The sequence below is a fragment of the Castor canadensis genome, chromosome 5 (assembly GCF_047511655.1).
Source record: "Castor canadensis chromosome 5, mCasCan1.hap1v2, whole genome shotgun sequence".
Taxonomy (NCBI): Eukaryota; Metazoa; Chordata; class Mammalia; order Rodentia; family Castoridae; genus Castor; species Castor canadensis.
Genome location: NC_133390.1, coordinates 61,218,116 through 61,244,539, shown reverse-complemented (window position 1 = coordinate 61,244,539; position 26,424 = coordinate 61,218,116). Strand labels below are relative to the sequence as shown.

The following is a 26,424-nucleotide window of genomic DNA, read 5'->3' as shown; positions in this document are numbered from 1 at the left end:
ACCCATTGCGCAGGCGCGTTCCCTGTTACGCTTCCGGAGGGAGATAGGGAGGAACTGCCGGTCCGCCCTGTGCGCCTTTCTCGCGTCACGTGTCAGGGGAGGCTAGTGTCACGTGAGGCCCAGGTGGCGTTGGAGCTACGGCAAGAGAGTGAGAAGAGGAAGGGGAAGGCGGAAGGGGTGCCAGTGAAGCAAAGGGGAAAAGACAGCCCCTCAGCTGACGAGGGGAGCGCGTGCACCCACCTCTTATTTTCCCCAACTCTCCCCTAGGCCCCGCCGCTGTCTTTCGGGGCCTAGTGACAGCTGGGCTCGGCCCGCCGCGTGCTGCCTGGGGCTCGAGGAGCGCGCGCCCTGCCCTGCCCTGCCCCGCAGTATCGCGCGCGGCACCCGCCGCCCCTCCCCCTCGTCCGCTCCGTCCGTCCCGTCGCGTCGTTTCCCACCCTGTCCCGTACCTTCCGGGGCTGCCGGCACGGTTCCGATGCGAGTCTGCGGCATCGGGGACATTTTGTGACTCCCCCGGCCCTGCCCGGCAGCCCTTCCCACCCCGTCGCGGGGCCCCAGGATGCAGAATGTGATTAACACGGTGAAGGGAAAGGCACTGGAAGTGGCTGAGTACCTGACCCCGGTCCTCAAGGTAAGCCGGGCCGGGCTTGCCAGGGGCTGTCGGGCTCACGGTCAAGTTGGCAAGGACCGGGCGGGCGCCCGAGGAGCCCCCTGGTCCTCCCGGGCTACGGCTCCTGTCCTCAGGGATGAACTTGGAGGGACGCTCGGTGAGCGCTCCGGTCCCCACCCTTACCCATCCTTGCTTTGCACGGCTGGGGACGTCGGGTTGGAAGGTGGTCCGCTGCAAAGCTCTGAACCCTAACATCGCAACCCTTTTAAAATGAGGCTTCTGGTGATCTTTTAGAAAAGTGGAACCTGTTTGGTACTAAATGACATATGTCAATTTCTCTTCCAAGTTATATAGGAAGTCTTCTGTAAGTATCAAATAGGTAGATTGTTACTGAGGTCCCCACGTCCTTTAGTTTCAGAGGAACTCAGTTGAATTGTAACATTGTCTTCATCAGTAACTGAACCGAGATAAAGAGCAAAAACTTCTCTTTCCCAAGCTTTTAAAAATAGCTGTGACTGATTAATCTTGATGATAAGTAGGTTGGCTCTCTTGCATATGTAATTTCTTGTGTACTGGAAACAATGCAGCATTTACAAGTAAAAACTGTGACTTGTTATAGCAGTGAGTGGATTTTTTTTTTCCAAAGAAATTTCTAGAACTGCAAGGTTTTCTCTTATAATTTGCAGAGTGCATTTTTATTGTTAGGACTTTGTTTTTGCTTTTCTGAGAGGTAAGTGAGCAATGACAGTATATGGCAACATTTTTTTTCTAGCTTTCAATTAGAATTTTATTCATGTTAGTGTGGGGTTGAAGTATTCTGATATGCTAAGAGAAAGAGTGGACAATTTTACTTTATTTCCTTTCCTTGACAAAGGGAAATGTTAGGTCTTTACTTTTTTTAATACTTATTTCTAAGACTCACTTGAAAATGATGGGCCAACTAAGAAGCAGTCAGGAATAGTATGAATGAGAATCTCAACTCTTGTTTTGCTTACATTTATTTACTGTGAAAGCCATTTTAGTTAGGACTATTCAGTCAGCTATTTAAAATTTGAAAATTGTTTTGACATTTGAATCAAATGCTTTTTGCATGTTGTATTACTCTTTCAGAATAGTATATTTTCCTAGGTATGCAACATTTTAGTACCAATTGTCATAACTTTTTAGTTTCAGGGAGAGTTGAGCAAAAGACTTTTCAAATTAAATACAAAATGGCCAGTGTATTTTATTGAATTTAGAATGTAGAGTTTTGAAGACTGGTCCACCAAACTGAAAAGGAAATTTTAGCATGATGTGTATCTTTAGTGTAAAGGGAGGAGGAATTAACCCCTTTCCTGTCACTCCTGTTTACTGCGAGAATCTTCAGGAAGGCAAAGAAAACAGGAAAGAATTGATGGCCTTCTCTTAGCAAGTAAAGGTTAAGAAAAATCATTGTTTGTTCTGAGGACACGCATGTAGTAAAAGCCAAAATCCTCCTAATTATTTTCAAAGCTCTACTTTAGAGATCCCAATCTCTTACTCCTCCATCCCATGATTACTCTTGCTCAAGCCGACCTGACCTCTTTAGTACTCACTCCATTAGGCACATATTTGCTGCCAGATTTTACATTTGTTCTTTTCTCTTAGCTTGCAATGCTCTTCTTCCAGGCACCCTTATGGCTTATTCCTTTATGTAGGTGTTCAAGTCACTGGTTAATGAAATCTTTATTCTCTCACCATTTCATTTTTAATGGCTATCTCTCCCTCACTACTTCATAGTGTCATATTCATTACCATTTGGCATTTGTTCCTCAACTAGAAATTAACTCCTTTCAAGGGCAAAGATGAAGTTTGGTCCATTTTGTTCAGACCTGTATTCTATTGCCTCAAATAGTGCCTGGCACATAGCAGTATTTGTTGAGTAAATCATTCACAGATAAATCTTTTCATTTTTGCAGACTGCCACAAGGTCTTGCTTAGAACTTAGAATTTAGAAAATTTAGTAGTATCATTCTTGATTTAGAGAAGAGAATATTGTTTTACTGTCTCAGAGAAGCTAATGGGAACTATTAGATGATTTCTGCATTTGGTTTCTAGTATTACTCAGTTTAAGACATTGACTGAATGAAACATATTTAAGATGTTTTGTGGAGCCTTAAAGATATTTGCTCATTGCACAGAATTAATGTAAGGCTTTGTGTATTATTGTTGCACTGATCACGTTGTATTATAATTATTTTCATGTCAATTTCCTATATTAGACTTAGGTATCTTTGTTGTCAAGTATCACAGTATCTGCAGTATATGTGTTTGTATATGCTCCTTTGCCTAAAAGGGTTCCAGGTAAATAGATTCCCCCAAAACATGTTTTTTAGTTGAAAGTGAAAGGTGATACAATGCTGTTAATCTTTTTGCTTTCTCTAGGAATCAAAATTTAAGGAAACAGGTGTAATCACCCCAGAAGAGGTGAGTGTTGAAGAGACTCTGAAGCCCTTATGTCTTATAGTTGTATTAAACAGGATAGCTTTTCTGCTTTGTAAGAAAACATCTTGAATTTTTAAAAGTAAATAAAATTGGATTGGGGCAACTATGTTAATGATTTATGGGAATTTCTACTTCCCATAGAAGAGAAGATGTAACTTCCTTCTCAGTTAGTCACAGCTCATACTTCTCTGCAGTTCCTCTGTTCAGAAATGAAGATGGGAGAAGGAATGGAAAAGATTCTTAAGGGCACTTATCCTTTATTTATTTTGTGTTATATTGAGTTGTGCACTGGACTCTATTATGTGTTTACTGTGTCATGGCTCTGTCTATACCAAATGTGAATTGTATTATGGCATTCCATTTTGAAACTTTGCTTACTGCTTGGATGTTAAGTTTTCCCTTAATATTCAGTTTAAATATTGTACTGTGACATAGTTGACACCGATTTTTTTTCCCCATTTTCACTTTCTCTGCTTAACTAGTAATGTTGAAACTTAGTACTGGAACTAACAGCTATTTTTTTTATTGAACTTTTAACAGAATTACGCTTTGAGGAATAATTTCACCAAGTCTGTATTGTTATTATAAGATAGCTTATCCCTAGAGAAGTAAAACCCTTTTAGGGTCCAGTTTTATGACTAGTTGTGGTGGCATCAGACTTGTTTTGTTCTAAATAAAAGGCAAAGAATATATTTAAGCTTGATCTTCAAATTTCACTAAAAACACCATTCATTGGCATTGGTACTGAATTTGTTGTTTCGAAAGAAACATTTGGAACTCAGCCTTGTTGCATGATGAGGCTGTAACTGGCACTGTAAATTCTAAAGACCTCAAGTCAGAGAATTAACTGATCTTTCAGTTTTCAATTATAATGGAATCTCTCCATTCCAAAATCCTTCTCAGTTCTAAGAATAGTTTGCTGAACTGATCTTTAATCCAAAACTACCTTTATTTTTAATGAAGACACATAGTGGTATGGAAAGAACCAAGGTGACCTGCTTTCTACACCCATTTCTCGAATTTCTCCTAATTTAGGCAAAGCTGTTAAACTATCTAGGCCCAGGCCTCTTGTTTCCTCAACTGTAAGATAAGAGGTCTGGTCTAGACATACTCTAAAGGATCTAGTCTGCCTTAGGCTTCATGAATTTAGTATCTCAAATGCAAAATAAAATTTTGATTTTAAGGGTAACTTTCTTGCCAGCAAAGAAATGGCTTAGCATCTGGAGTCAAGAACGGAGATGAAAGTGTGCTGTTCTTGTCCTGTGTCTGTATCTGCAGTGTGTGAAGATGACTTAATAGATAGTTGAAGTGATGATGTATTATCCTAAAATAGGTTTTTCTTAGACTTCTTATTTGAGAGAATTCTACTCTCAAAGACATGCTTTCTCAGAAAGGCATTGAAAGACTTTTTTGTAATTTTTTTGCTGTGTAATAAACTCAAGGTTTTGTATTAGAGCTATTGTGAAATAGAAGTAATTAGGAAAGTATGTGTGCAAATTGCTTGAGTTGGGAGACTGCAGGTATGCTTTTATTTTTTGCTTTTTTTTTTTGTGGTACTAGGATATAGCTTCAGGGCCTTGTGCTTGCCAGGCAGGCACTCTACCACCTGAGCCATACTTCTAGAACTTTTTTTAAAAAATCATTTTCTGCTGTTAAAAATAAGCAAAATCTCTGTTCTTTAGTAAGATCATTTTATGTCTATGTAAACTGGAAATCTTGAAAATTAAATAGTTTCTCCCCAAATCTGTTTCTTATTTCTGAAGAAAAACAAAAAACTCATACAATGTTCAACCTACCCAGAAAGCCCAAAGTTTTTTACAAGATTCAGTTTTTCAGTTTTGTAGGTGTTTTCAGAGTGAGTCCAAAAGCTTTTAACTTTTTCTTCATTGTTTGGCACTAATTTGTTTTTCTTATTAATGATTCCTTTAAGAATGTGATAAAGCTTTCAAAATTAGCCATTACTTAAAAATATAAAATAAAAGAGAGTGCTGAGGATATCAGTCATAGATCATTGATGGAATGATTGGCTAGCATGCCCAAGGCCGTGGATTTGATCCCTAGCACTGGGAGAAAAAAGTTAGTTAAAAAAATAATAAAAGAGGATAAAGAGGAAACATATACTGATGTAATGAAGTGAGTTTACATCATAGACCTGTTTCTATTAAGTAATTTTTTCGAAGGTTTTTCATACATCAGCAAGAATCTCTTTATATTTAACCATATAATGGATTTTGAGGTTTGTAATTTCATGATACATATTTTAGGTATTACTTATTCCAGTGATAAAAATTAAATTAAAAAAAATAACACTTAAGATTGGGTGTAGTGGCTCATGCCTGTAAATCAAGTTACTTGGGAGGCAAAGATTGGAAGGATTAGTGTTCAAAGCCAGCCCAGGCAAAAAAGTTAGCAAGACCTCACCTCAATCAATAAAGCCAGGCATGGTGATGCACATCTGTGATCCCAGCTATTCAGCAGCCCTTGGGGTAGGGAGGGGTCACAGTTTGAGGCCAGCCCAGAAATGCAAGACCCTACCTACCTGAATAACTAGAAGGAAAAAAAACAGTGCTGGAGTTGTGGCTCAAGTGGCAGAGCACCTACTTAGCAAGTGAGCCCTTAGTTTAAGCTAAGTATCAGCCAAACAAAACGAAAGAACTAAGTATTTTTTTCTTCCAAAGTTAATTTGAATTTTTATGGGCATCAAAAACATTTGCAGTTTGTTGCTATTTGCATTTTAATTGGTTAGTAACTATCAAGGTTATCCACAGTGATCAGTTTGGTGTTTTGCCACCCTGCATGCGGTGATGTTCACTTTTTCTTCCCCCCCCCCCCCCTTTTTATATTCCTTCCACATCCTGAGTAGTTTGTGGCAGCTGGAGATCATTTAGTCCACCACTGTCCAACATGGCAATGGTAAGTCTTCTTAAGTAAAATTAGAAAGCTAATGAAAGGTATGACTTCGTAATTTTGACAATTTACAAAATACATTAGTTTATGAAAAGTTGGAATGATGTGTTTACTCCTCTTCTTCCAATATATTTTTCTATTTCCAGAATCCCAGGAATACTCAAAGCAAAATAAAGGTAGAAAAAGTGTGTGCTTACATCTGTTTTATTTTACTCTGTTAGCACAAAAGATGGAAACATTTGGGATAAATCCATTTACTTCCTTTGCTAGTGTTTCCTTAGTAGCTTCTAGAACTGATTTTGTGGTTCTTTATAAGATAATGCTCAGGAGTTTCTTAAATTTGATTATTTTTCAAATTAAGAAATATTTATTGAACATTTCTTATGAGAACAGCTGCAGAATTTTGTGGATTTTTGTGTTGTTTGAAACATAAGATATTTCCATTTTTTAAAAAAAAAATTTAAGGATAAAGGTATGTTCCCTCTGGAATTAGCTAAACTTAAAAGGTTCATGTTATCATTTAAGGTCTTTACTATGAATGTAGTTGTTATGGTCTTAAAATTTTTATTTTCTTCATTAACTTTTAAATACTAAAGTAATTTAATGTAACATTTTAAGATACTCTGAATAGTAAAATAAAGCTGCAGAAGCACCTTCATTACTTTGTAGTGGTAATGGTAAAAGCGTCCTAAAAAAAAGTGCTACCAATACTGGCAGAACTATTTTATTCAGGCTAGAATTGTTTGCATTCATCACCTTGTTTGCATGTAGCTGTTTCAACCTCCTGTATCCCCCTTTTTTGTTACTTTTTATTTTTTAGTTGTAGTTGAAAGGTACAGTTTTGTTTGAGGACAGGAGTTGTAGAATTAGCAAGGTTCTAGTTGATAATATTTTTCTAAATATCTAAGGAACTTAAGTAATTAAAGTATTTTAAAACAAAGTTGGAATGCTTATCTGTGGCCTATTTTATTCTTCATTTTATAATTTTTAAATGTACCCGAAATAGTTGTATTGCTTTTTATCTGTTACTCTTTATCTTAGAGAACATTATTTCTTATGTACCAAGAAAGGCCAAAATACAGCTTTATTTATTTTTGTATCTTTTTCTTTGCTGTGTGTATTTCTGTTTCAAATTTTAAAAATTAAGTTCATATCATAGAAGCTCTCTGATTTAACAAATGTGTTTTTTTCCCTCTTGCTTTTAAAACTAGGTATCTGTTTCTCTTTCTTTTCTCTGCACTCACTTGTGTGTGTGTTCCTAGTCAAACAGGCATAAAAAAATTCTGGTAATATTTATTTTGTGAAAAGAATTGATTTAGGTATTCTTTTTGAGATTTTTGTTGAAGTATCCTTAAATTGTCTTAAGTAGTTTATGTATCTGATTTATAGCATTGTTACTGAGATTTATATACATAGACAGGATCTTCTTTTACCAGATGTTAGGATAGGAGTTTAGAGTTCTATTTTATGAATTACTAATGCTGAAATAATTTTATTGTAATTTAGAACTCAAGTTCTGGCAGAATGTTGTGTCAGAGGAATGATTAATTTTAAATTAGCTCTAGAAACATAATTTCTATGCACCTTCATGGGCACAAGTGCTACCATGACTTTATTTGTCAAGGCTGGCAAATAAAATTGGGGCATGTTCTGGTTTTATCTTGTGCTCAAATCTATTGTTTGAACCTAAACTGAAGCTTAAGAAGGCAGCAAAACTCCCAAGTTTATGCTCTTATGCTTGTGAAGGACATCACATGCCACCTCAATTCTGGCCAGCTCTAGTGGAGAAATCTTTGAACAGATTCTTTGCCATTTTTCTTTTTTTCTGTTTTCTTTTTCAGTGGTGAGGGGTTTGAGGACCTTGCACTAGGCAGGCATACTATTACTTGGGCCACTCCTCCAGTCCCCTCTTGGAACAAATTCTTAGAGATGCTGAAATACTCAGAAATGTTACAGTTGTTCTGACCCACAGAGGAAATAATTTAAGGTCCCTGGAGTCACTTGGCTTGATCCTGGCTCTTCCAGAATTCTGGCTTTATGACTGAGCAACCTGACCCCTTTAAACTTCAATGAAATTGATAAAATTACCTATCTTTTAGAGTTATCAGAATTGATAGCACATGTTAGAGTTCTGAGTCCTATACTTAATGAGCATCCTACAAAATTGGGGTTTTTTTTAACATTATTATTCTCAATATCATCTTGTGGTTCAAAATATCTTTTGTCTCTTATTTCCAGTTTTGATACAGTGGTAGGAACAAGGATCTTGCCAGTCACATTCTGTACTATGTAATGCCGTGCAGCTTTTATTTTTTTGCCTACTCTTGAACTCAAGGTGAATAGTACTTTAGATTAAAAATTTTGAGAGATTACACAGTAGGATATAGCTCCCTAAAGAACAACATTTTCTTTTTGTTTGTAGGCAAGCATAATCGCTTAATTGTTCTATTATTCTACCATTGTTACCTAATACCATTGTTGCCTAATTCTCTTACATCTGTCTGCATTTTAGTATATCTTATGTATTATTATGCTTTTCCATTACCCTCCTTCCCCAGCCAATCCTAAAACAGTTTTCTCTGGAGTACAGGTTCTGTAGTTTTGAGATTTACGTGTGGTATCTTCTTCCATATTTGGCTTTTAAAATGTATTTTATATTTTGGTGTTTCTCACTGATTTTAAAGGGCTACAGGGGAAGAATTGAAAGTGAAGGCATACCTACCAACAGGGAAACAATTTTTGGTAACCAAAAATGGTAAGAATTTTATCATAGTGTACATTAGTAAAGTTTGCACAGTTCCATTAAAAACAAAAAAAAATTTCCAGTTACTAATCCTTATTTGTGCGTAAAGTTGTGCTTAAGTTTTATATCAGAAATTTGGAAATGTAATGAAGCTCTGGGTTTTCTCTTCCTGGAGTGTTTTTCCTTTAGTGGATTTTTTTTTTTTCCATATCTTCTATTTTGATACTTCTTTTTAGCAAAAAGAGCTAGTTGTCAAGATAGGGAGGAAATGGGCCATAATAGAAGTTAGATTTCTCCTAATTAGATTATTCTTAAAGTTGACTTCATAATCATAACCTTTTAGCTATTTGATTTTAATATTCTTTAGAGATTCTCATGAAAGATGAAATTTTCCTCTGACATGTAAAAGCTCAAAGCTAAAAATTTTATTATCCATTTTGCTATTTTAAAGAATTGCCTACAGACACAAAACATTTTATGAAACATATAATGTCTTCATAAATTTGAAGTTAATTTAGAAACGCAGCAAAACGTTGTGATAGTCCTTAAATAATCACAAAACAATGCATTTATTTGTGTTCTAGTTTGCCCCATGTAGGAAAAGGAAAATAATGGGTGAAGAAAGCAGGTTTTTCTTTCCTATAGTAAATTTATTTTTAGGGTGGATAATTTTATACCCTGATTGTTTAAAACACAATCAGGAGTTTAGTAGCATTTTGTATTTATCTTGTAATTGTTCAATTTTAGGCTTCTAGGTTAATAATACTTCTTAGTTGACATGTTTTCTTATATGAAAAATTTGACAGCAGTGTTGCATAAGGGAGTAAAATTTAGATTGAATTGTAATCTATTTTAGCTATTGTGAATAACAAGAATTTAAATATAAATTATGAAATTCACATTGAAAACTACTTTAGCCTTGTAATCCAGATGTCACCTCTACCACCTGAGTATGACAGGTGGTACTTCCATGTTCTGAGAGTAAGGCCATTACTCATTCATTATCCTGAAATTGAACAATGTCATCTGGCTTCAGCCTGCTGTTCTTCTTGGACCGTAAAGGAATACAGAGAATGCTCCCACCAGAGACTTTATACTTGTCTTCTGACAAAGCAATTTAAGGAAAGATAGAGTGGTCAAATAATTATGTGTCTGTGGGATGAATGTAACTCTTAATTACTTTCATTAAAAGTGAGATACGTTCAGTTAATATCTTGATAGTATAAGTATATTTTATGGAATAAGATTTCTTTTTAATGGATTTATGGTTGCAGATTATGTACCAATGGTATTTGTCATTGTTTTATAGTGCCATGCTACAAAAGGTGCAAACAGATGGAGTATTCCGATGAATTGGAAGCTATCATTGAAGAAGATGATGGTGATGGCGGATGGGTAGATACATACCACAACACAGGTAAGAGGAGTGTAGGATGACATATATTTAGTTTGTTTTAAACTTTCATAATCTTTTGTAAGTCTTGATTAAAAAAGAGGAGAGATACCTAAGGCACAATTTTGCCCTGAAAGAAATAGAAGGACAAATTGGAAAAAAGAAGAAACAAGAAAGTCCTTGGAGTAGATCAGATTTTTGTAGTACCCACTGCTTCTGTTGCAATTTAAAATTATTCATACAATTTTCATTATTTCTAAATAAAGAAGGAAACATAAAACCAATAAAAAATACTGAATATGCAGACTGGCCACCACTACCCTAGCAAAGTTGACATAAAATTAACCATCACAATCCTTGAGTATTGTTACTTTTATTAGTCATTTGAGCTTCTTACTAATCATGTCTACTTTTTTTTTTTCCTAAAGAGTCAGGTTTATTGGGATATACCATATTACTGTATTTGGCAGTTCTGTGAAGTTCATTTTCTTTGTTTAATGCACAGAATTCAGTGAATCATTTTGTAATATCAACCTGATTTGTTAAGATTTGATTTTTGATGTGAGATAATTATACCTATTATTTGGTAATTTTAGCAAAATTAGTCTGAAGTAAAAGTTTTAAAGCTGTGATGTAGTGTAACTACTTTTGGATGTCCTAGACATCCAAAGTAAATAGTGTATTGAAGTAAATAGTGTATTAGTATAACAAGACCTAGGTGGTAAAGTTTTGATGTAAAGTTAGTTAATATTTAAATATGATCTATAATCTCTTAATCTGTTCACTAACATAGAATATATTGCAATAGAGATTCAAATAAGAAAGGTTAAGTGAGGAATAGTAAATGAGGTATAATAGAGTAGGATAATTCATTTAGGGTAAAATATTTATTTTACTGATTAAAAAAACCAATGGAAACACATTTTTTTCCCAGTTTAAGAGGTGCCTTTGGGAGTATTCCTATTAGAGTTCATTTGTAAAGAGTGTTAGTATTTGCCTCCCTACTTCAGAGAAGTTGTGAGAATTTAGATAATTTAAGTGTTTCTATATTGCTTCATCAAAGTAAGTAGAATGTTTACAGCTTAATTTTAATTAATCTTTTCTGCTGAATTTTAAACAGGTATTACAGGAATAACTGAAGCAGTTAAGGAGATAACACTGGAAAGCAAGGTACTGGTTAATTAGTTACTTTTCTAAAGTCAGTGACCTGCTACTTGCATATATATAAATTCTAAGATCACCCATATCTCTTTTATCCAGACACTGTTTATTTATTATCAAATTCTTAAACTCCAACTATTTTTCCCCCTTCACTTTTCCACATTAATGAACTAAAATACTACTGCTTCTCAGTGCTGTAACATTTCCCTTATTTTTCTTAATTTTGTAGTATGGTTAAAACCATTTTTGGACTTGGGGGTGTATCTCAGTTATGCAGTGCTTATCTTGAATGCTGTAGGCTCTGGGTTTGATCCCCAGAATTATGAAAAAAACAAGAAAAAGGAAAAAGAAGACCATTTTTGAGAACTAACTAGTAACAAACTGCTAATTTAAGTATATTTAATAGGTGATTATATAAAGTATATTTGGGGGAGATTATCTACTTTGTTGATCAGTAGATGCTAATTCTATATTGATATTTAAATTTTGTAGTTTAAATATTGTAAGCAAATTTATCATTCTCTTTGTAGAAGGGTTTTGTTTGTGAAATTTTACACATATACTTCAGGTTAGCATCATCCAAAATCATGGCATTTTGATAAATCAGTTAAGTGGGGGGGGGCGGGAAGAGTAAAGTATATAATTTGGTGGAATTTTTTGCTTGTAAGTTTTCATTTAATTCAGGTTGTATGTATATTAGCTTTCCTTTTTTTTCAGAGGCAATGACTACAGTTGTCTTCATATATTCATGTAATTGCTTGAAATTTGAAAAAATAATACAAAATTCTTCACTCTTTTCATAATGTTTTTGTTGACTGTCAATTCTCTTAGAGGATAGAATATTTGAATGGAATACTTTTGGCTTCATTGACCTTAGTAAGCATTCCCTACAACAGTTAACCAATTTAAGGCATTTTTGGATGTTTTTTGTTATTGTATCTTATGGATTTGTAACTGAAACTTACAGAAAATATAAAAAAGTAAAATAAGTTTGTTTTTTTTTTTTTCAGATTTTTAGGATTAAGATTTACTTCATTCACCTGGGAATTTGTCTTTTGTTTTTAATTTTACAAAATAATGGGTTTCATTACGATGTTTTTATACTTTCATACATATGTACAGTGTGCTTTGATTGTATTTACCCCCATCATCTCTTATCTCTCTCTTTGTTTTGCTGATCCCTCCCACCTCCACATAGTCATTCTTTTACATGTTGTCTTTTTTGCTTATTTTTAAATCTATATATTCTGCATTTGAGAAAAAACATGCAATCTCTGCTATTTTGATTCTGGCTATTTTGCTTAATGTGATGTGCTCTACTTTCATTGATTTTCCTCCAAATGGCATAATTTCTTCATTCATTCATCCATTGATGACCACCTAGGTTAAGTCCATAATTTGACTGTTGTGAAGCATAGGTTTGTTGTGAAGCATGTTGTGAGCATAGGTTTGTAGGTATTTCTATTTTATGCTGACTTTGATTCTTTTGAGTTTATATCCAGGAGTAGTATAGCTGGGTCATAAGGTAGTTCTATTGTTGAGGGACCTCATTGTTGATTTCCATAGTGGTGAGACTGATTTGCTTTTCTACCAGCATTGTATAAGGGTTTCTCCCCACTCCCATCCTTGCCAGCATGTATTGTTGTTTGTTTCCTTGATAGCCATTCTGACTAGAGTGAGATGGAATCATAGTATAGTTTTGATTTGCATTTCCTTTATGCCTAAGAGAATAGAACATTTTTTTCTTGCATTTATTGTCCAGTTGTACTTATTTTAAGAACTATCTACTTAATTTATTTACCCTTTTACAGATTGGATTATTTGTTCTTTCGGTGTTTAATTTTTTTGAGTTCTTATGTATTCTGGTTATTAATCCCTTGTCAGATGATTAGCTGGCAAAGATTCTTCCCTTTTCTTTGATTCTGGTAATTGTTTCCTTTCTTATGCAATTTAAAATTCTTGGAATCTCATTTTGTTGATTCTTGTTCTTACTTCCTGAGCAATTAGAGTTATATTGAGAAGGTGTTACCTGTGTTTATATCTTGAAGTATTTTCACTGTTTAAAGTTTTTGGTCGTAATTACATTGAGGTTTTTGATCCATTTTGAGTTGATTTATGTTCGGGGTGAGAGATAGGAATCAAGTCAGTCTATTGTATGTAGATATCCAGATTTCCCAGCACTGTTTATTGAAGAGGCTGTCTTTTTCAAACATATGTTTTTGGCACCTTTGTCAGGAATCAGATGACTGTAATCACCTGGGCTTTTTCTGGGTTCTCTGTTCTATTTCATTGGTCTGTGTGTCTGTATTTGTGCCAGTCTCATGCTGTTGTTGTTACTATGACTCTGCAGTACAATGTGAAGTCAGGCATTGTGATACCTCTAGTATAGCTCTTTTTGCTCTGGGTTGCTGTAACTATTTGGGGTCTTTTGTTTCCACATGACTTTTAGGATTATTTCTGTGAAAAATGACATTTTGATGGGGATTGCATTGAATTTCTTGATCACATTCAGTAGTATAACCATTCCCTCAGTGTTAATTCTGTTGTTCATGGACATGGGCAGTCTCTCAGTCTCATAGTGATTTCTTCAGTTTCTTTTTTTAGTGTCTTATAGTTTTTATTTTAGAAGTTTTCACCTCCTTGGTTAAGCTTACTACTAGGTATTTTTTTGAAGCTATTGTGATTCAGATTATGTTTCTGATTTCTTTCTTAGAATGTTTGTTGTTGGTATATAGGAAAAAAATTCTTTAAGTTATATAGCATACAAACTAACATGACTTTGAACTGATTTTCTTATACTAACAAATTGTTTAAAGATACGGTTTTGTTGAAATTGAATTGGCAACTACTTTTAAATGGATTAGATGACTGGTGTTCCATATGCCTCTAGTATTTTTCAGTCACAGTAATTATCATTTTCCTTTTAAAATTTGATTTACGTGTTTGTCATCCCCACTGGAATTCAAATTTCTTGAGGATGGGGACTGCCTTATTCTTATTTTTACCATGGTTAGTTAGTATTATGCTAGCAAATGGGTGTTCAGTTTTCAAACCAAATATAATTTAAGTACTGAACATACTTAAGTGACTTTAAATATAATTAATTTCAAAGGACAGTATAAAACTCCAGGATTGCTCAGCACTATGTGAAGAGGAGGAAGAGGAAGATGAAGGAGAAGCTGCAGACATGGAAGGTATTTGTGTTCCAGATCTGCTTTAATGTCATTAGAATATTGATTCTAGAATACTTGCAATTCATGTGGATTACAAATTCAGTTTCATTGAGCTTTACATTCTAACATTTAGCAGCTTAGAGAATATTTTGTTTATTTTAAATTTCAGGGCAAAACTTACATTGATCTTAGACTCCTCTGTGGAGCACAGTCTTCACAGCATTTTTTTCTACTGGAATAACTGTTAGTCATTTAATGCTAGATAGAGCTGCAAGACAGTGATTATTTCAGAGTAGAACAAGGTTTGCTGTAAACAAAGTGTTTTACATTATCTTTCTCCTTTTTGATAGTATCCTTGTCTGTTATGGCACATTATGGGATTTTGTGGTCTGGCATAGAAATTGTATATCAAGAAGGCTATAATGACGGGCACCAGTGGCTCATACCAATAATCCTGGCTACTTGAGAGGCTAAAATCAGGAGGATCACAGTTCAAGGTCAGCCAGGGCAAATGATTTGCCATCTCCAAAATAATCAGAACAAAATGGTCTGGAAGTGTGGATCAAGCTACACAGCACCAGCTTTGCTAAACACAAAGCCCTGAGTTCAAACCCCAGTCCCATTTAAAAAAAAAAAAAAGGCATAAGTTATATCAGATTCTTTGACAGTTTAGATACAAGTGTACATGTCAACACATAGAAAGAGAGATAGCATGTGTTGAAAGTTGGAAAAATGAAAAGAGGGCAGACATTAGTGGCTGCAAAGCAACGAAATCCCCAAAATAGATAGGATTTGGGTCATGGTAATTTTATTTTGAAGCATGGAAGAGTAGAAGATGGTGCCAAGTAGAGTTGAAGCACCATATGGGCAAGTGATACTTGCTTTGTTTCCCAAATTATTTTCAAAGGATCATGAAATTTTGCAGTATGTCCATTCCTAAATTTTAGTGAGATTCTTGATCTTATTTCCATGGTAAACTGCTGCCCTTGAGGAAACCTGAATGAGTTAGTTGTAACCGTAATTGTTCATAGTATACTGCTCATTACACTTCTATGCTCGGGACTTCCATATCTGCCAACCCAGATCTATTCAACTTCAAATCTCCTTGGTCATTTTTATTTTCTGAATGTTTCACAGTTGATAGAAACTAAATTTCTTCTTTTATTGCACAAATACTGCTTCTGGGTTCTGTCTCTCAGTGGCATATTCAGTCTGAACTGGGGTGTGCTGGTGGAGAGAACCTATGACTAAACCATTGTTAAGAGCAGTGGCTGTAGGACTGCCTTAAATATCTGACAGCCTTTTAGTGTGTTTGCTACATTTCCTTACAATAAAAGCTAAAGAATTGCTATGTGTGGAACTTTGCACAAAAACATTATTGGCGATGTTTAATATAAAAGGTAATTTTCATGAGTTTATTCAATAAATATTTGTTGAGCAATACAGTATTGTTTCAGAGACTGTTCTTGGTGCTGGAGATAAAGCAACAGACATAATCTCTTTGAACTTATTCTAGTTAGGGGAGACAAATGGATAAAGCAAAATATATAGTGTGTTAGATGTTTATCAGTGTTAGGGGGAAATAAAGGAGAGAAGAGAATAGTGTATCTTGGGATAGAATGTTTCAATTTTTTGATAAATTGGTCAAGAAAAATCTGTTGAGATTATGCCTGGAAGGAGATGAGTGAGTAAATTATTTGGTTATCTGGGGAAGAGTGTGAAGGTTCTGAAGTAGGAGCATGTATGGCTGATATAAAATATTTCAAGGAGGATCCTGTCTCCAGATAGGAGTAAGAGGAGAGGTAATTAGGGGCTGGCCTGGTTAGGGGTCCTGACTAACTCTGTAAGAGAAAAAGCCATTGGAGGATTTTTCTAAGTAGAGGAGTAACATGATTTACATTTTGATAGACTGAATCATTGTGACTACAATGTTGAGACTAGATTGAAAGTGGGATAGACAACAGTTAGGAAGCTATTTTGATAATCTAGACAAATGATAGTGACTTAGGCTAGGGTTATAATATTGGTAATAATAAGAAACAGTAGAATTCTGAACTGTTTGAGGGTAGGGCCAAAGGGATATACTGCTGATCATGGGATGTGAAAGGCAGAATAGTTATGTGTGATATCAAGATTTTTACCCTGACTCTGGAAAGGTGCCGTTAACTGAGATGGGGAAAATTAAAAGTGATTAGCTTTGGAGAGGAAGTCAGGAGGCCATTTGTAGTGCTCATTAGTCATCTGGTGGAGCCATAAAATAAAGTTAGATATCCATGTCTATAAACAGGGAATTCATCAGTATTTAAGGCCATTGAGACTGATGAAATTACCCTTGGAGTCACCTTGGGTGACTTGTAGTCTCTTGGGTAGAGAAGAGGCAAGATGCAAGAATTGAGCACTTACTAAAGTTACTGCACTCTTCCTTCTTTCATTCCATCTTCCTTTACTCACTCCTTTGTTCCTTCTTCCTTTCCCTTCCTTCCTCTCATCCTCTCCTTTCATTCCTCTCCTCCTTCCCTCCCTCTCCTGTCCTTCACTTCCTCTCCTTCTCCCTTTTTCCCTTCCCTCCTCCCTCACTCTTTCCCTTCCTTCCTTCTTTGAACCAGCATAGGAGATATTGAAGGAATAGCCAGTGTGGTAGGAGGGAAGCAATATCTTAAATGCCAAAGAAAGAAACTGTTTCAAGGATGAGGGAATGAATTGTGCCAGATGTTCCTGGGTCCACTAAGATGAAAACTGGGAATTTACCACTGAATTCAACAAAATGAAATCGCTGATAACTTTAATTTCACTTTCTGTGATACCTGTGGTCAACTGCAGTCTGAAAATATTACATGGAAAATTACAGAAATATGAAAACTTTAAGTTTTAAATTGCATGACATTCTGAGTATCATGATGCTTACACTATCTCTATTCCATCCATGACAAGAATTATCCCTTTGTTCAGCCTATCTGTGCTATAGATGCTACCTGGCTGTTAGTCACTTAGGAGCCATCTCAGTTAATCAGATTGACTGTTATGGATACAAGTAGGGCTTGTGCTCAAGTAATCCTTATTTACTTAATAATGGCCCCAAAACACAAAAGTAGTGATACTAGCAATTAGAAAAGCTCCCTTTAAGTGAAAAGGTGAAAGATCTTGACTTGATAAAGAAAAGGAAATCATATTGCAGTTACTAAGATCTGCAGTGAGAACAAACCTGTCCATGGAATTGTGAAGAAGGAAAAAGAAGTTCATGTTAGTTTTACTGATGTATCTCAAACTGTAAAAGTCAAGGCCACATGGGGCCTGCTTAGTTCAGTTGTGAAAGGAATTAAATTATAGGACGCTATATTATTTGGTTTCAGGCATCCACTGAGGATCGTGAAATGTATCCCCCTCATTTAGATGGGGACTACTCTTTACCAATACCCTTGTATGCACTGTAGACTGTAGCGTAGACCATGCCGACTTTCTCTGGGCTTTTGTCATGGAAAGAATCTGCAGCTTTGGAAGTATGAAGTTAACTCATACCTATTTGGTGCCTTCAGTTAAAAACAAAAGCAAAATCCATTTTTGAATGATACTCTGAAGTAATACATAATTTGGCTTAGAGAATTTTCTGGAATTCAATCTTTTGTTCCTTTTTTAATAGAATATGAAGAGAGTGGATTGCTGGAAACAGACGAGGTTTGTAAATTTGAGTTTAAATTTTTAATGAACTTGAGAATTAGTATTCTTATTAATAACATTGATCTTTCAAAATAATTTTTATTTGTTTACATTAATCATAGCATCTAAAAATTTAGCCTTGGGCTTTAAGTTCATTTACTTTTATGAAAAAAATATATAGAATGGAAAAAATAGATTTTTCTAGAATGTTACATTCATACTGGTTTAATGACTGTGCATTTTTCTCCTTTACTATATACCAGGCTACCCTAGACACAAGAAAAATAGTAGAAGCTTGTAAAGCTAAAACTGATGCTGGAGGTGAAGATGCTATTTTGCAAACCAGAACTTATGACCTATACATCACTTATGATAAATATTACCAGACTCCTCGACTATGGTTGTTTGGCTACGATGAGGTAAAAATAAAGAGAAATATATTTCAGTGTAAACATTTTGAATTGTGGAGTTTGTTTGTTAGGTGCATAGGTTTGTACTTGTGATATTTCAAGTTTTAAAAGTCATTTATTTTATTACAATTTTATGATTAATAGTGAACTTGATTCTTACTTCTAATAGACTATGAATTCAATGTGACAGTAATACTACGAAACACAAGTGATCTGTTACATAGTTAATGTCTTTGTCTCTAAACTTATCCTTTCAAAATATGAATGAAATTGAGTTCTGTGCATTAAATTAGATTTTGTTTAGGATTGTATCTGTTGGATATGTAAACATTTATAGCATACATTTTTCCCTTAAGAAAATGTGAATTGAAGGAAAATTGAAATATGATACTTGTTTAACCTGTCATACTTATAACTATAAATGGGAAACAAGAAAACAAAAATGAGTGTTAACAGATTCTAAAGGTTTAAAATGTTTCAACAGGCACAAACTTGCTTTTTGTGGCATCTTTTCTGATGAGGTGGTGACTAATGTCACATGGCCTGGATATGCAGATTCCTCCCCCCTCCCTGCCTTGATCTAAATTATTAACTTTTTCCCCAAATAATCTGGTCATTCTAAATAGTCTGAAATTCTAAATTGCATGTGATGAAAACATTGAGATTTAGGCTGTTTTAAAATAGTAATTTTAAAGCATTTTTTATGCTTTCAGCAAAGGCAACCTTTAACAGTTGAGCACATGTATGAAGACATCAGTCAAGATCATGTGAAGAAAACAGTGACCATTGAAAATCACCCTCATCTCCCACCACCTCCTATGTGTTCAGTTCACCCATGCAGGTCTGTGTATATAGTGGGAGAGGGAGAGAGTGTGTTTCATGAGTTTATTATTTGGGAATCTGTAAACATAGTACTGTAACAGAAAAATTTACTTTAAAAGCAAAGAAAAATTCTTTCATCTTTCTTAGAAGTGTTCTTGTGCTTAAATATGTATTAGAAAAGAAAAAAGTCACCAGTTCATTTAAGTTTAGTACATAGAATTTTTCTGTTCTCTGTGTTTAGTTATAGAATAGATATTTTTGATCTTACTCCTCTTTTTAGCTCCCATAGTTTATATAGCTTGAAAGATCCCATTTTGTATTCATAAATACTTGTTATTTAGATAAGGTTTGCACTATTATGAATTGTACCTTTTTGTAAATGTGAAGTATAAAGTTAACCTTCTGTTTTTTTTAACGTCATAGTTATCTTCTCCTGTTGGTTAGTGAAAGGAGATATGAGTTTGTGTACTTTTTTATTGTTTAGGTCTTCAGTCTTACCAAATCAAGTGGTTTTTTTTTTCTTTTGTTTTGTTTTGGCTTTCAGTACTGGGAACCAGGGCCTCAACACATGCTAAAATGCTATACCCCTTGAACCACATCCCTAAGCCCTTTTGTTTATGTGTGTATGTATGTGTGTGTGTATATATATATATATGTGTGTGTGTGTGTGTGTGTGTGTATATATATGTATGTATGTATATGTACATTTTTTTTTTCCAAGGTAGGATATCATTAAATTTGCCTGGATTTGCTTCAAACTCAAGATTGTACTGCCTCTGCCTCTTAATTAGCTGGGATTACAGTTATGCACCAACACACCTGCTCCATTTTATAATTTGGATTTTTTTTTTGTGTTAGTATGTTCTCACAGGCCAAATAAAATGAAGCTGAGCCTATATACATGTTTTGTTCAGAATTTTTCTTTGAGAAGTTACACACTAATTTAGTTATTTCCAATAACTTTTGTAATTTGTTACAAATATTGGTAACAGTAGTTTTATAAGTATGCTAATATTCCACTAAATAACATTTAATGCTAGATGCCAGCCTGGGCTACATAGCAACACAGAAAAAAACCCTTTACTAATCTTCCCATTTTCTGTAACCTCTTTATTCACAAACTCTACTCCATAGAAAGCCTACTTCACTTTTTGTGTTTATTTGTCAAGAACTTTTAATATTGCTGACTATGAAAAGTAATTCACTAGGAGTCATTGGTTTTTGTTTTTTCCTTTTTCTTCTCCCACGTGTCCATCCCCATTCACAATATAGACCAGGCACAGGGCTGGGCTGAGACATATATGAGTAGGTTACTCTGTTTCCTCAGTGCAACAGCATAGCCTGTGATATATCCCAGAAGGCCTAGTTTAAATTTTAAATTACCCAAAAAGTTTTGTTTTTTGAGAGTTAAGTTGTTGGGTCTGCTTATAGTTTGATATTTTAGGATGCTGCTTCTCAGAGGTGTGTCTCTTTCTGAGGTGTAAATTTTACTCAATTGAGGGGAAGAGATAACTGGTAATTAAATTAAATATTTTAATAAAATAAATGATTCTATAATAGAAAGGCTGAGGGCCTATAAAACGAAACTTCAAGGCTGTATTAGGCTTTTCATGGGCTGCCTCAGACTGTGCTAACACATGGGCTAATACAGTCACTCTTGTCTTCTGAGTGACTGTTTCTGTCATGAAGGATTTGTTTGTGAAAACTGAGTTCACATTATTTAAACCAGGGAATGTATGAAAGATTGTTTCTTTTGTACATTGCTATTTTCTTAGTTTATATGCTTAATTACTTGGCTATCACTCTTCTGTAGCATAGGAGGGACACCACTTTGTCTATGGATATAGTACACAAATATCTTCTTCAGATATGGCAAAAAATTCCTTTTAAATTGAATCTTTAAATTTGTACTACCTATTAACACAAAGAAAAAAATAAACTTCTTGACTGATTAATTAGCTTTTCTTGAACCCTTTCAGTTGTGGTTTATTGTCTACTAAATAAATATTTAAATATTCAAAATTACAGGCTTATAGATACCTCTACTTTTTTTGATCAACTCTTCCTACATAGCTTTTTTCGATTTGCATAGTCTTACTCATTTATGTTTGTCAGAGCAAATAGCCCTTGTTCCACATTTATCCTGTAGCACGATTTTCCCTTCTCCTTTTTCAGTCCCTAGAAAATGGCTGACTAATGCCATTTTGTGACTACTATACTTTTTTAAAATTGCTCCTGGTTCTAAGAAAACTGTCTTCATGGCTCAACAATCTGACCTGAGGATCAGAGAGGATACTGTTATGTATTAAAACTGTTATACATTAAAAATTAATTCACTACCCACAAGGTAGGTTTCTTCACAAATGAAAATGTGCTTTTCCTATTTTCATCTAATTGACCCAGGCTGATAAGATTTGTCCTTTGTTTTAGGCATGCTGAAGTGATGAAGAAAATCATTGAGACTGTTGCGGAAGGAGGGGGAGAGCTTGGTGTTCATATGTATCCTTACTTCTGTATGATTGGTGGCAAAATGGCTCCTGGGATTTTTTGTTTATTTTGGAAATTTAGTATAACAAATACATCAAGATACAGTACTTGTAAATTGTAACTCCTCAGATCTGGAAGTCCTAGTGGGAGTCTGAAATTAATTTATGATATATTTTGTGAAAGGCAGGCCTTGTTCAGTTGATTAGAATATGTCCCTGTGTGTACTAGTTTGCTCTATCTACCTTGTTACAGAGGAAATCTACTTAGAATAATGAGTATTTTTTCTTTAAGTGTATTTCCCACTCAACATATTACCAAAAATGTGTTTTCTCATCAAGTAAAAGTAATGTTAGGTTGTGTCAATCTGACGTCTCTCAGAAGCAAAGAATTCAACTTAAACATGTAGGTTAATTAAAATTGTAAAGTATAAGAAGTGCTTTATATGTTTTTTAAAATGCAGCATTGTAATTTTCTCCAGTGAAAAGCATCTTTCTCATATCTTACTATAGTACTCCTACTCAGTTCTCCAGGGTTAACAAGAGGCGTAAATTAATATCCAAGTAAGCTGCTGGATCCTAACATAATGTATCCATATCATGGATTCATCAGAAGTATTCGTAGCCAGTTGAGATGCCAACAGCCTGAATTAATTTAATGCTAGGTTGATATTGGAGTTGGTGGTTTGTACCACTCACTCAGTGTTAGACATGGACTAAGAGGTTACCAATATCTTAAATAACCAAAGCATTGCTAATAATATATGTTCTTCAGAGGAACTTTGGTCTAATTTTGTATTGAAACAAACCAAGAACTTTCAATTCAAACTAGATTTATTCCTGAAATCTTATTATACCTAACTTTTGCATCCATCACTATGTTGGAGGATAGATAGCAGCTTGAAATTCTCTGTCTATTTTATAATAAAGTCATTGGTTTCTTAAGTTCTTAATGTTTCCGGTTACAAAAACAGGTAGAAAAAAATTTCAAGAAGACAGTAAATTCTGTGGCAGCCAGGTACATATATAACCTAGATTCAGTCCTTTATGAAGGGTTTCATTTAATTAATTATTTTCTCATTTTCTGCAGTGCTTTGCATACTCTTTATCCTGCTTCATTTTAAGTTCACATCATTTCCAGCAGACTTATAAGCAGTAAAGGCTCAAAGTGAATGAGTAAATTTTATACTTATTTAAATGTGGAGAATTTTGCCCTTATAAATGTCAAAGTAATTGGGCCTATGTGAACTACTCTTTAAGAAGTTTCATTCTTTTCGTGCACACGCTAAAGTTTTCTTCAGCTTATTATACCAATTTGACATAATTAAAGTTCACTTTTTAAAAAAAATTCTAGAATCAATGTGAAGTCAGTGTGAGAATTCAAGACAGTAGTATTACAGTAATAAAATAATGGATGAAGAGAATAGTATTAGAAAGTTAAGATACTGTATCCATTTACACAGTGATAGGAACTTTAATTAAAGGGATGACAATAAGATTTGAAAGTCCGGGACAGATATGAAATGTATTGCAAACTGATAAACTGAATATTTGATACAGGAAGGTATGAGTTAAATATTACTCCAAATTTTCAGTACTGTAAGAACTGTTCAGAGAACTCTGTAATGTAAAGATAACCTAGAGAAGGAACCGCTTTTATCACTAAACTGTATCAGCATTCCTAAAATGCATTATCACAATTTGCATAAAAGTATTTATAAATACATAACTTTTTCTGTGAGCAGTTATAATATAAATAAACCTCCAAATCTCCAAAAAGAAAAAAGTTTCAAAGTCAAATATTGGAATAAGCGGTCAGGTAGTCTTAAAGCTAGAGAGTCACAAGTTGAATGGATGCAAATTTGCATGGTTGAATTTCTTTAATAAACCCGATTTAAGATTTTGTCATATACTTTTTCTTATAAATTATTCATTTATCATTATTAAATTCATTATTAATTAAATGGTTAATTACAATGTAGGTTTAAAATATAAAACTATTTGCAAATCTTATTTTCCTTAGCTGAAAACCTTCAGGTATCTTCTAATTTTTTTGAAATTTGTACAAGCTGTCATTCCAACAATAGAATATGACTACACAAGACATTTCACAATGTAATGAAGAAAGCATAGAATCTATCCTAATTATTGGTTCTGATTTTTAAAGAATTAACCCATAGATGTGACCACTGACCATATTTACCAATATGTACAATTTCTCTAATAAAGGGAGTTATATGTTTATGCATTAAATAAAAAAGTTCCACTACCAGCCTTATTTGTTTAATAAAAATGAGTGTGAAGAGATCATTTTCCTCACTTCTTATTAAAAGGTTATAATAGGATTTCCTGTAAATCACAATTATTTAAGGGAAGGATGAGTCTTATAGAATCATGGCAGAGTATTTTTGGTTTATATTTATGAAGAGTATTACGTATGTAATAATGCCAGAATTAGTACTAGAAAATATTGCATCCTAGATATTTTCCCTTCTTTTTCATTTTCATTCCTCTTGTTTTACCTTTCTTACCCTCTCCCAAAGTCTCCTGTCTGCTGATTGTATTTATGAAGTACTTACTGTATGCCAGGAAAAATTCTAAGTACTATGACTTGTTTCCTGATTTATTGAGTTGATACCATTGAAATTATTTTTTATTAAGGAGTCAGAAATATTTTACCTATCATAACTGCTGGTAGAATACTGGAATTTGAAGGAACCCATTTGTTGAATCATGTTAGTTTACAGATCTGGGTGTGGCTCTTTGTTTTACATTCTTTTTAAACCTCTACATTGCCTGTCATTCCTGTTCGTCCTAATCTGTACAAACTGGATTGGCTAATCTTCCCTCAAGAGGACTTTGTTGTGTTTGCTTTTTCCTCATTCAAGAATATTATTCTTACCTTTAATGCCTCTTTATTTCTCTCCCTTTTCTAGTTGTCCAGTTTTCATTTTATCTTCCATTCATTCACAGTGCTAGAGATTGAGTCCAGGACCTTGCCCATGCTAAGGAAGTATTCTGCCACTTGTGCTATACCCTCAACCCTTTAGTGTTTTCTTGAGACAGTGTCACCCTGTGGAGCTGAGGCTAAGCTTTTGCTCCTCCTGCCTCAGCCTCCCGAGTTCTGAAATTACAGGTTTTTGCCATTTTTTTCCTTCAGTATTGGAGATGGAACCCAAGATGGGCCTTGTGCTTGCTAGGTTAGCACTTTACACTTTACCTCTTCAGCTACAGCCCCAGCACTTTTTTTTGCGGGGGGCGGGTGGTGGGCAATACTGGTTAATGTGTTTTCAGGTAAGTTCTCACTAATTTTGCCTGGGCTGGCTTTGAATTCATGATCCTCCTGTCTTCATCTCCCAAGTAGCTGAGATTACAAGCTAATTCTTACATTACAAAGAAAACTCCATAATAAAGGTAGATTTAGTTTAAGTAATGTGGTATTTGTTTTGGTATAATATGAAGATTCAAAGGTACACATCATCTACTTCAAATATCCTATTTGGCCAATAGACATGCTAACCTCCTTAATTTAACTTTTTAAACTTATTTTACTAGAATATTTTACTTTTTGAATACTTCTAATGTAAATTGTCTTTAATATCAGTTGTTACCACATTGTCAGCATTTTTCTCCCCTTGTTACAAAAATAAAAATAGCCTCAATTCCCCACCTCTCACTTTGGTTAAGTAACTAGTCATTTATCCCAGTCACCACTAGGTGGCATTTTTTTTTTTTTTTTTTTTTTGGTCAAACCTTTTAAGATTCAGATCTTTTTTCCAATTGAAATCTTTGTATGGATCCCTGATACATATACAGCGGTGGTTCTATTAGTTGTATAAATGAGTTTTGTGGGTTCAAATTTATACCACTCATCGAGAATGTGTTCTGATTAGTGAAATTTTGATGAGCTTAAAATTGAAATTTATCTAATCCTGTAAGTGTTTATATCCAACTTAAATTGTAGTTTCATGGTATTTTTAAAACATCTAACTTACATGAGTAATAGAAATGATAATGATTTTTAACTTTATTTTTGAATAATTTTACATTTACAGAACAGTTCCAAAGGTAGCACAGAATCCTACATACTCTTCACCCAGGTTCCTCTAATTAATATCTTAAATAACCATGGTATACTGTAACCAAAATCAAGAAATTAACATTTGCATAATACTGTTAAGTACATATGTTAGATTTCCCTAGTTTCTCCAGTAATGTTTTCCTGTTCTGGAATCCAAACTATGCTACTGCATTGCACTCAGTTTGTCATGTGTCTTAGTCTTCCTGACTGTTACATTATCTGTATCTTTTTATGTCTCATGACCTTGATGCTTTTTTTTGTACTGGGATTTTGAATTCAGGGCTTTGTACTTGCTGGGCAAGTGCTCTACCACTTGTGCCATACCCTCTGGTCTCTTTTTTTTTTTGTTTTGCTTTAGTTTATTTCTCAAGTAGGGTCTTACATTTTGCCTAGAGCCAGCCTTGAACTGTGATTCCTTCCAATCTTCACCACCTGAGTTGTTGGAATGGTGTGACCATTCCTGGCTGGTCCTTGATATTTTTAGAGTATGGTCAGAAATTTTGCACAGTATTCCTCAATTAGGG

The 26,424-nt window shown here is 34.5% G+C and overlaps 1 protein-coding gene and 1 pseudogene across 2 annotated transcripts; one reads left to right on the top strand and one right to left on the bottom strand.

The window, feature by feature from the left end:
* The first annotated feature begins 56 nt into the window (after positions 1-56).
* Positions 57-24,126, top strand: Atg3 (autophagy related 3). 2 transcript variants are annotated; one of them, XM_020159133.2, is made up of 12 exons: positions 57-631; positions 3,014-3,055; positions 5,937-5,986; positions 8,665-8,735; positions 10,033-10,140; positions 11,237-11,286; positions 14,390-14,471; positions 18,088-18,122; positions 18,368-18,523; positions 19,228-19,355; positions 21,767-21,835; positions 23,857-24,126. In XM_020159133.2, exons 1-12 carry the CDS (start codon positions 560-562, stop codon positions 23,936-23,938), a joined length of 945 nt encoding a protein of 314 aa, XP_020014722.1. In that variant the 5' UTR covers positions 57-559; the 3' UTR covers positions 23,939-24,126. The 2 variants fall into 2 exon arrangements, with proteins under 2 accessions (XP_020014722.1, XP_073929225.1); XM_074073124.1 differs by lacking the exon at positions 5,937-5,986 and having other exon boundaries at positions 67-631.
* LOC141423762 (small nucleolar RNA SNORA51) lies at positions 20,582-20,699 on the bottom strand (annotated as a pseudogene).
* Positions 24,127-26,424: the final 2,298 nt, after the last annotated feature.

Excerpts from the sequence above, each read along its gene's own strand:
- Atg3 (XM_020159133.2), top strand. The coding sequence starts at position 560 with ATGCAGAATGTGATTAACACGGTGAAGGGAAAGGCACTGGAAGTGGCT. Across the intron at positions 5,987-8,664 it reads CACTGTCCAACATGGCAATG|GGCTACAGGGGAAGAATTGA; the intron begins GTAAGTCTTCTT and ends CTGATTTTAAAG. Across the intron at positions 19,356-21,766 it reads TGTTCAGTTCACCCATGCAG|GCATGCTGAAGTGATGAAGA; the intron begins GTCTGTGTATAT and ends CCTTTGTTTTAG.